The sequence below is a fragment of the Marmota marmota genome, unplaced genomic scaffold (assembly GCF_001458135.2).
Source record: "Marmota marmota marmota unplaced genomic scaffold, marMar, whole genome shotgun sequence".
Taxonomy (NCBI): domain Eukaryota; kingdom Metazoa; phylum Chordata; class Mammalia; order Rodentia; family Sciuridae; genus Marmota; species Marmota marmota.
In genome coordinates this window covers 1,663,985-1,675,044 of record NW_026000316.1, presented here as the reverse complement: position 1 = coordinate 1,675,044, position 11,060 = coordinate 1,663,985, and the positions used below count along the sequence as shown (strand labels likewise).

Genomic DNA, 11,060 nt, shown 5'->3' with positions numbered 1-11,060 from the left:
AGATGGTGAAAAACTTCTTTTGAAGTAGAAAATGGCCTTTCCCACTCACCATTTTAATTTTTTAAATAATAATTTAGAGGACGTATTTGTCCAATCAAGTATGCTAATCTACCTTGTTCTAATCTATTATGTTCACCTGATAAACACAGGTAGCAGAGCCAATGATAGTAAACTCTTAGAGCAGCTGCCCTCATTTTCTCTAGTTCCCATAAATGGGGTTATCTCAAGTTAAAGAGTCAGTTCAGTCAACTTCTAAAGTGTGCCTACTACTATCCATGCACTACATGTTAGAGGAGGAACATTTTTACATTTTTAAGTGTTTGTAATGCTAAGCTTTTAGGTATTGGAGAATCAAGAAAATGCAAGCAAGGTGAACATATAACTGTACAACTAAAGTGCATGACCCTGAGAGTAACCACATTAGTCATGTTGGTCATCCACATTTAATTCCTCAAAGTAAGGTCAGCATAATCTAATAGCAGAAAGCTAAATATAAGCCCTTCAGGGCTGCCTCACTGGAAAAAGAGAATGCAATTCAAACAGAAAACAACTAGTGGAAGAAATAAAAGGGAAGAAAATCAGAATATTACAAAGTCAAAATGAAACAAAAAAAAATCAGTGGTATCAAATGCAGCAAAGAATTCAAGAAACAGAAGTAGCAGAAAGTGATTTGATCTGGAGGAAGTTAGCAGTGGTTTCTGAGGTTAAGTGGTTTCTGACTGGGCAGGTAGTTTCTTTTATATAAATAGTGGCTTTATAGAAGGAGAGATTTAAATCATCTTATTTCACAGAATATTAAAGAGTCATTGTAATTACACTCACTCATTCATTTATTCATTCATTAGCTTTGACTGTGCTCTTACAAGTGCCTAACTCTGCTAAGCTAGAAGGGAAGTAAACCTAAATATATATATAACCTCAAAGTAGTTTATGTTGGGAAAAAAAGCAAAAATGGCATTTGAATCGTGTTAGATTTTTCCTACAAACACAAAAACCCACATAGAACAGTCCAAAGGAACCAAAAGTTTCCTCAGTTTCACACACACACACACACACACACAAAAAAAATGCTTATATTGTCTTGCATCTCATAATTTAACAGATTTGTTTGGCCACATCACTAGCAAAGTAACCATTTTGGATTCTGACAGGAAGTTAAAAACAGCAAGTCTCAAAAAATCTTGTGTGAGCTCTGAGGAAAACTTTGTATTAGATATTTACCTTGTATTAGATATTTATTTCCATAAAAATTTGATGCCCACCATATAAAGCCATCAACCCACATGGAATAGACCATGGAAAGCTACCAAGCTTTCCACATTTTCAGAAAATGTACCTACAGATCTCTGCTTTTCAAAGTGGAGCTCAGAGCCACCTTGCAGCTAGAAATCTGGTGTCTGGAATTAAGGCAACCCACAGGATACATTTGGCATATCAAAGATAAAGAATTATTTTAAATTTAAACATGGATATATTGTGGAATAAAAAATAAAATTTTCCAGACTTTTTAAAACAAAACTTCAAAGGAATTTCATTATGAAGACCAAAGTTCGGGCCTGCAATACTGAGCAAATCCTTCCCTCTGCCACTGGGGATGTCACCACAGAAAGGTGTATATGTACTGCATCCAGTGGAAACTCTTAATGCTTAATTTACATGAACAGATAGCCTCACTCTAACCAGCTATTCTAATTATAGCAAATTATTAAAGATACATAAACTTTTCATTGCACCAGTTATAATCAGGTGAAATCAATGTACTCATTACCTTCAGATTTAAGGTTTCACACCAGTAATCACATACACAAACATCAGATAAAAAGGACTTTTGGAACTGACTATCCAAAATAAACTCACTTTAAAAACAAACCAATGTTTATTGAGCACATTAACAATAGCCAAGTTATGGAACCATCCCTGGAGCCCATAAACAAGATGGATAAAGAAAATGAGATAGATAGATAGATAGATAGATAGATAGATAGATAGATAGAATGATAGATATATAGATACATAGACACACACCCATACAATGGAGTTTTTTACTCAGCCATAAGGAAAAATTAAATTATGGCACTTGAAGTAAATGTATGGAAGTGGAGAACAACATGCTAAGTGAAATAAGTCAAGATTCTGAAAGTCAAGGATCAAGTGTTTTCTCCCATATGCAGAAGCTAGAGCAAAATAAGGAAATTTTAAAAAGTGATCCATAAAAACTTAAGGGAAAACAGTGGAGTATAGGAAGCAGATTGAGGAGGAAGGAAGAGAGATGAGAAAGGGAAGGAACTGTGAAATGAAACTTTAAAAAATCGTGCTGTGTGCATTTAAGAACATATCATGATGAGTTCCACCCTTTTTGTATAATGTACCAATTTAAAAAAAAAAAAAACAATGAGTAAATAAAAGGAGGGCCAATAGAGAAAGGAGATTAGGTAGAGGAAGGATAGGTAAAGGGAAGTACCAGGGAATAAAATGGAGCAAATTATATGTATGCATGTACATGACAAATTGAACTTCCCCCATTATATATAACTATAATGTACTAATAAAAACAAAAAACAAATGAATCTACCAGAAGTGTGATGTGCAGTGTTTTTTCCACTCACCATATTTTAATTTTCCTTAGTGATTTTCCATTTTAATGAGAGAGGCTGGGGATGTAGAATGCTTAAATAGTATGTGAGCCCTGGGGAAAACCTTCAAATATTTTTCAAAGGGTTGAGATTGTAGCTCAGTGGTAGAGTACTTGCCTAGCATGTGTGAGGCACTGGGTTCAATCCTCAGCATCACATAAAAAATAGTTATTTTGTTCATCTACAACTAAAAAACTAAGGTTTTTCAAGGTTTTCTAGCGAAAAATACCTGTTTGAAAATTGCTAATGAGCCTCCAAATATTTGCTTCTTTACCTTCACTAATCCCAAGAGACAGAAATCTGATTTACTACATTTGTAGTCACTATTTTTCAACTGTTAATTCTTATCACTCTTCTTGTGTCACAAAAGCCACTCACCAAATGTTCTAATGGAGAATACCCTTTTTATGCAATAACTCCAAACATTTTGAGACATGTACCCAGAATTAATTATTCTTAATTAGTTTTGTCCATTTCATTTATAACAGTATTTGACTCTACTTACCATCTATTCTGGGACTATGTGGCAATCAGAAATGAAAGATTCTACTAATAGTTGAATAGAGAGACTCAATTACCAAATTTCAAGTCAAATTTAAGAAACTGTTAATTATTATACTAAAGATACGGTTAAGTATTTCCCTTTATTTATTTTTAATGCAAACTATACAAACAAAAAAAAGTGATCTCTACGAGAATGCTAAGCATATGGTATTTCACAAATGGAATGTAATCCTATTATAGGAAATAGTTTTTTAAATAGAAAAATTAATTTTTAATGACAAGAATTAAGGCCTCAACTATCATTTCAACTTAAAAAATATACTCCAAGTAGAAACATGGGACCTTCACTTTCTCAGTGGAAAACAACCACCCCAGAAGATTTTCTAAAAGTTAACACAATTCTTTTATAGGACAACAATATTTAAGTGATATATTTATATTTATTAACCAAGGACACAACCAAAACTAAGACTATTAAAGTTGACCATAATATTGACAGTTAAGTCATATCAACCTGGTAAAGAAATTTTAGCTAGAGTTAATGAAAAGTTCCATTGAGTCTGTAAGGAAAATACAAATTCTAGCACCACTAAAGTAATAATTGGACCCTTTCAAACAATAGGGAAAGTATAAATACCCTAATTTGGAGGCAAAAAATATAGATTGTATGCTGAACTCTGATGTATCATTGAACATAGGTAGTACCTTTTAGTTTCACTGCTTTAGACCCAAGGCTGTAGACTATTACCACCACCCAGGAACTGCAATGATAGGTTCTATCCAATGACTAGCTGGAATTAAAGTATATAGTATGACCCTCTGTCTATCAGCAGAACAGAGACTAATGGAACATTTAACTTTCTTGATGTAAATTACACAATAAAACCAAATAACCTTGGCTGGGAAGGGACCAGTTCAGAGACATCAATTTTCAATCAAACTACATCAATTAGCAAATTCAGAGGGGTCAAGTTTCCCTCCATTGCAATGTATCAAAACAGCAATTACACAGTGCCTTTTAAAGGCTACACTCTGATAAAGAAAGTCAAGAGAAACATAGTTTTACTTCATTTTACAATTTACTAGCTCTTCCAGTGTTTCAGAGAGATACAGGGTTTCAAAGATCTAACATGAATGAGACATCATGGGACAGAAAGTTGACTTAGAACATACTGAACAAACATCTTGATTGAATCAGTCTACTGGTATAGTTTTTCAGTCTACTCATGTAGTTTTTCAATCTACTGGTGTAGTTTTTTCAGCCTACTGGTAACTAGTGATGTCAGTCTTCCAACCAGGCGATTTTATAATTCACAGGGGAACCTAAATATCCTAAAATTAAAGGAAAAAAGTTAATTTACTTATAATCTAAGTTTTAATACCTGCATTCATTTGTTACTTCAATGTTAAATCTGTATTTATTTGCCCACATTCTAATCTAGTCCCCCTAATGAAGACCTCATCTGTTCCTTGTCAGTGGCTCAATTACAATGTGAAGGGTACCTTAGGGATTCATTCAGCCAACAATTATCACAATATTTTATTTTCCTCAAAATCTGATAATTTATGGCTCCTAATAATAGTCAACCAAAAACATCTCTTTACCAAGAAAGCAACACTTGGAAGCACTGATTAAGACTGTGGTGAGCCAGGCGCAGTGGCCCATGCCTGTAATCCCAGTGGCTTGGGAGGCAGACACAGGAGAGGCGAGGTCCTAAGCAACTCATTGAGAACCTGTCTCTAAATAAAATACAAAAAAATGGCTGGGGATGTGGCTCAGTGGTTGAGTGCCCCTGGGTTCAATCCCCAGTACAAAAAAAAAAATGTGTTGGGGAAAAAAAAAAGACTGTGGTGAATGAAAACTAGAGAAAGAAGTACCAATATTAAGAGCAGAGTGCACTTGCCAGGGAATCTCATGAATAAAGTCACTATTGGGATTTTCTGTTTCTCTCCACTCTTAGGTTGAAATATATGAGTAAGAGGATTGACTACTTATGATCTTTAGGTTGCAATGTGCATGTAAATATGTAAATCCATAGGAGTTCTTCTGTTGCATAAACACAGAAAGCATACACAGAACAAGCTAGGTTCTTCTTTTCTGGCCAGGCCTTTGTATATACAGAACTAACTTACCTAATGCAGGGCTCACACAGCATCAGCAAGACTGGAATATGCTACTGGACAAGACGTTGGCAAACTCAGTCCATGCAATACATGCACAGGCTGGAGTAAACATCAGTGCTAACAGAGCTGAGAACCAAAATGAACGCACCTTTAAGTTGCAGAGAAATAAGCCCTTGTTCTTTTTGTTTGTTTGTTTTGTTCACACTATCTCATACTGGTTATTTGTTATGGCACGAGAGAGGTAGTAGGCTAGAAAGATTCCAACTAGCTGAAAAGAGAATACAAACAATATTAAACACACATACATGAGAGAGCTTGAAGATCTCAGCATACAGATGTATTATTCTTTCACTTTTAATTCACCAACAATTTTTTGAGTTTTTGTAGTTATTTTTGATGTTCTACAGACTCTAAATCACATTCAAAGAACATAAGTTTTACTACTACTGTGACCCAGAATTTCACAACTGGCACTGAAGGAAAATTCAGGAGTCATGAGTTTTGAAGTAACCATCAGTGATTACCAGGGAAAAAATAAGGATATGGCTTAGAATAAGCATCTTATCAAGTAAAACCTCCATTGATGAGGGCATTGATTTTCTTGAAAAGCAGTGCTGTGATAATGTAAATGTTCTAGAATATTCGTGTTGTTCAATATAGTAGCCACTTGCTCTATTATGGTTACTGAGCACTTTGGGGCCAGAGTAGCTGAGATTTTGATTCTATTTAATAATTAGAAGTGCCCAAAACAGGCCACTGGCTTCTGTTATTAGTACAGATTTAGATAATTCTACATGCTACTTTATAAATATATTAGGACTACCCTTGGACTAGTCTTTATTTTTAGAATGTTGAATTATAAGGGACAAAAAGTCCATGCCCTAAAAAAATAATTTAAGCCACAACACAATTTTTTCATGCTACAGCAAGAAGCATACTTAGGAAAGACAACTCAACCTAAAACATAATGTCCACACACACAAAAAAAATAGGCACATATTAAATGTGGAGTTGTGTGATCTTAATTTTCATAGGCTGGAACTTATATGCAATTCACTAGGGTAGCTGCAATCCAGGAAAGATCCTGATGTTTTTAGAATCTTGAATGATTGCTAAGAAAAACAAGGTTCCTATCCATCTCATGTTTGTTTAGTTAACTGAGATGTCACTGGGTCTTTCTTCTAGTTCATGCCTTGAAACAACAAAAGCCATGGTAATGATAATAAAAATGTAGACAACTCTGTAGCTGTGGAAAGTTGTGAAGAAAAACCTAAGATACAAGATACAGTCCCTCCTTAAATAAAACAAACCTAAAGAATGACCCAATCAGGGCTGGGGTTGTACCTCAGTGGCAGAGTGCTTGCCTCGCATGCATGAGGCACTGGGTTTGATCCTCAGCACCACATATAAGTAAATAAAAATAAAGACATTTTGTGTGCATCTACAGCTAAAAAATTTTTTAAAAAATTAAGAATGACCCAATCACAAATCAAAATCAATACTATGTGTTATGGTTTGGATGTGAGGTGTCCCCTGATAGCTCATGCATGAGTCAATGCAAGAAGTTTTATAGGAGAAATGATTTTGTTATGAGAGCCTTAACCCAATCAGTGAACTCATCCTCTGATGGGATTCACTGAATGGTAACAGAAAACAGGTAAGGGTGTGCCTAGAGGAGGTGGGTTCCTGGCGGGGGGGGGGGGGGCCTTTGGGGTATATTTTGTATCTGACAAGTGGAGTCTCTCTCTCTGCTCTCTGATCATCATGTGAGCTGCTTCCCTTTGCCATATTCTTTTGCCATGATGTTCTGCCTCACCTCAAGCCATGAGGAATAGAGCCTGCTATCTATGGACTGAGATCTCTGAAACTGTGAGCCCCCAGATAAGCCTTTCCTACTGTACAGTTGTTCTTGTCAGATCTTTTAGTCACAGCAGTGAAAAAGCTGACTAAAATGCTATGTATACAAAACAAGTCCACTCTACCACAAAAAAAATAAATAAATAAATAAAAGGATTTTTATACTAGATGGCTGAATTTTTTTTTTTAAAAATGTGATTTCTCTTACATTGCTCCCACTATCCAGGCCCCTAAAGCAAAACCTTCAAGCATTAAAAGTGAAAATCTTCTAGTTTATATACAGAGGAATGAAATACTTCCTAAGGAATGAGGAGACTTACCTGGAAACAAGCAACTCCAAAGGAAATTCCTGCAACAACTCCCATTTCTGACTCTATAATGGTCATCACCTTTATAAAACAACCCTAATGGGAGGGGGAAGTATCATTAAGTACAACACAAGTAATCTGTTTTTCTATATAATACTTTGATCATATAGCTTTTGCAGAAAGATGAGCTTTAACTACTATTAGCCTATCATTTTTATTGAAATCTCTTTTCCTGTGTATGTTCTCAATCCCAACTATTTCCACTTTTCAATTATAACTTTGAAAGTATTACTTGCTTATTGCATGAAATCAAGTCATCACCTGCCTGCCTACTTCGGATTATGTGTATTAATGTGAGCAAAAATTAAATATTGTATAAACTCTGTATTAAGCCCTCAAATATTGTCAAATTAATTCTAAATGGCTCATTGCAGGGGGCATGGTGGTGCACACCAGTAATCCCAACAGCTCAGGAGGCTGTGGCAAGAGGATCGTGAGTTCAAAGCCAGCTTCACCAACTAAGAAAGGGCCCTAAACAACTTAGGAAGACCTTGTCCCAAAATAAAAAAATAAAAAGGGCTGGAGATATAGCTCAGTGGTTAAGCAACCCTGGGGGTTCCCTTATACCAAAGAAAAAAAAAAGAAAGAAAGAAAAAGATTCCTTACTTCATTGTTTACTTTATCTGCATCTTTTTGTGGAGAACAATCTTCAAGTTTACAGCAACTCTTGGGAAATCCTGTTTCTATGTAATATTTAGTATCTTTCCAATCATTATAATCGGTGACACCGCAACAATGCAACTGAAAAATCCAACAAAACATAGTTCATATTACAACTTGGGAGTCAACAAAACATAGTTCATATTACAACTTGACATCATCTTCTAATGCAATTTGTGCTCAAAACAACATTTATTGTATTCAATGGTCTCTCACCTCAATTGATTCAAGAGATTCTACTTGGTTCTAACACCAAGCATGACAATTTTGGACTCACCTTACTTTCCTGCTATAGTAGGCACTAACAGTATTTGTCTATAATGTAGGTGGGAAGGGAAAAAACATGTACACAAGTGAGAAGAGTCCACATTTCAAGTGAACAACATAGTAGCCTGACTCTATCCTTTTCTCTGAGGCAACATAGGATGTATTCCCCTCTTTAGAATCCACCACCTATAACCAACTTACCGTACTTTGGATCTTGTCTACAGCTTCACTTCTATAATCTCCCGTCGAGTTGTACTGCTTTAAAGCTTTCTCATAATTAGTCTTAAAGCTGTTCTTAATCTATAGTAAAAAAACACAATGCCAGTAAACAAATATTCTAGAAAGTTCTTTTGATTTATAGGGTCAAATAAGAAATTCTTGCATGTATCTTTGATGTATAATAATTAACTTCCATCATCTAGTCCTGTCTTCTTAGGGAATATAGTATAGCTGAGGGGACACTAAGCAAAAACATCACAATGTAAGACAATAACCATGACAATTTCAAAGTGCTGTGTGATAATTTATTTATCCAAGTGACAGCTCTGTACTGTCTGTTCCACACCCCTCACCCCCAATCTTTCTCCACTTTAAACTGACTATAAATTTGATGACTATGGAATGAAGCTACAAAACCTAATTTGGGAAAATGTACTGTTTGTTAGACACCCTAATGAGCTTTTGCTATTCACTGAATGATTTCATAGCAACCCCAGGTACCTTTAATTTTCTTTTGATGATTGTCAGTCTACAATTTTCTAAATTTTCATTTATAAAATCAATAAGAGTTGGCCAAAATTTTTACTAGAAAGCCATTATTGTAGGCTACAGATTGAAAATAAGGTTTAAATATAGCTTTAAGTGACTTTTAACTATTAAAAGTTACTTAATTCTGCTACCTAATCCATTTTTATTCTCTAGAGGATACATTTTACTAGATTAAGATTCCCTAAGTCATGTTTACCTCATGTCTGAAAACAAATCCTACGATGGCAGCAACCAGTTCGACCAAAAAAATGAGAGTCAGAAACATTGCATACTGTGGGATAAAAAAGAAAGTCCAAGTCAGCATAAATAAGATTTATTACAGCTGCAAAGGGAGGCAAAGGGGGAAAATATTCTTCTCAGTCAGTTCAGCATATTTTTATTGAAAAGGGCAGGGGAAACAGTATCAAAATGTCTACTTTGAAAGTGGAAATTGGAGTGGAGAACTGTTACTTGGCAAATTTTCATAAGGAACAGGAAAAATTGTAAAGGGCTGTGGCCAGTTCCAAGAAACAAAGTCCACAACATATTTTTCTAAAGTCAAGAATCAATTTTACTGAAAACAAGGGCTCACCAGTTTCAGCATCCATGCAGAAGCTCGGCAGGTAGCAAAACAGCCAAAGGTGCCCAAAAGAATAATGACAGTGCCTGTGCCGATGAGCACGAAGGGGACGTTGGTGGCCTTCTCATTTAAAAGTGAAAAATAATTTTCCAGGCTCACCTTGCCCCAAATGCCAACAGCAAGAAGGATAACACCAGTGATCTACATGAGAAATCAGAGAATAGAAAGTCAGGCACTGTATACACTAGCATTTTCAAATCACAAACCAGGAAGTACTTAAGACGCAATGGGTGTGAGAACTAATTTAGCAGTCTGATGGCCCAAGCATTGTAGCTGGAATATGGCAGACAAGTGGGGAGGGTGGATGAGGGTATGAAGGGGATCTGCCCATAAATGTAGGCCATAGGCAAAGCACCTTGTCCAAATTCTTTAAATTCATCTGTTTTCTTGTTGTAAAAACAAGCTCATGGTATATTTGCCTGAGGAATGAAAACTTCCTTAACCCTTTTACTCCAGGATCTTAAAGAAGAAAACCTTCCTGGAGGGGAATAAAAAAAACAACGTGTTTTTGAGTTCCAGAAACCTCCCCCCATCCCCACTCTCTATAAAAAGATCTCTCTAGCTTAGGGTTGAACAGGATTACAAAGGGATAGTATACAAAAGCAAATCCAAGAATAGATTGGCGGGAGTGGAGCCAGACTATACTTACTGTGAGAAACACTCCCCTCTTATGAAGCAGTGAAAAGAAAGACTCTAGTAGGCAAGTGAGCCCTCAAACTGGCCGGGCTAGTCTTGCCTCTCCAAATGTTCATGGACACCCCTTCGCGTGCTCTGGCGGTTTAACTCCCTTCCTCGCCTCGCGCTTCGAACTCAGAACGTTTGGCGTGTCTGTGTCCCAGCTCACCCTTCCCTTACCGTGACCCCGGTGCAGACTCCATGCCCAGCTACTAGTCGCCGGCGCCGGGGGTCCCAAAAGCGACAATCGCTCAAACCCCACCCCATCCTCGACCTGAGTTCCCTCCACTCAGGGTCACACACACACACCCGCATCTAAGCCCGGAATCCCGGGCAGTGCCTGGACGCTTCCGTCTCTCACCCAGAAGATGAAAGTGTAGATCAAGAGAACGCTCTTGAAACAAGTAATGACTGGTTTAGTCTGCAGTCTCCGAGACGGGGACGCCATGACTATCCCGAGACCCTGCACCACCGCACCAGGCGATCGAACAGAGCGAACGAGACTCCGAGTCCCCGAATTTCTCCGGAAACTTACGAGCGTCTGCAACTGAGAAGAGCCGGAAACACTGTACGATTTTCTAGAGG

The 11,060-nt window shown here is 36.8% G+C and overlaps 1 protein-coding gene across 4 annotated transcripts; it reads right to left on the bottom strand.

The window, feature by feature from the left end:
* Window positions 1–4,197: 4,197 nt before the first annotated feature.
* Tspan6 (tetraspanin 6) lies at window positions 4,198–11,047 on the bottom strand. Of its 4 annotated transcripts, none has more exons than XM_015502302.2 (8): window positions 10,837–11,047; window positions 9,753–9,941; window positions 9,378–9,452; window positions 8,615–8,713; window positions 8,093–8,227; window positions 7,439–7,522; window positions 5,410–5,529; window positions 4,198–4,469 (listed from the first exon to the last, which is right to left on the bottom strand). In XM_015502302.2, the coding sequence occupies exons 1-7, from the start codon at window positions 10,921–10,923 to the stop codon at window positions 5,461–5,463; spliced, it is 738 nt and encodes a 245-aa protein (XP_015357788.1). In that variant the 5' UTR covers window positions 10,924–11,047; the 3' UTR covers window positions 4,198–4,469; window positions 5,410–5,460. The 4 variants fall into 4 exon arrangements, with proteins under 4 accessions (XP_015357788.1, XP_048653276.1, XP_015357789.1 ...); XM_048797319.1 differs by having other exon boundaries at window positions 11,011–11,033; XM_015502303.2 differs by lacking the exon at window positions 7,439–7,522 and having other exon boundaries at window positions 10,837–11,004.
* Between the last annotated feature and the right edge of the window lie 13 nt (window positions 11,048–11,060).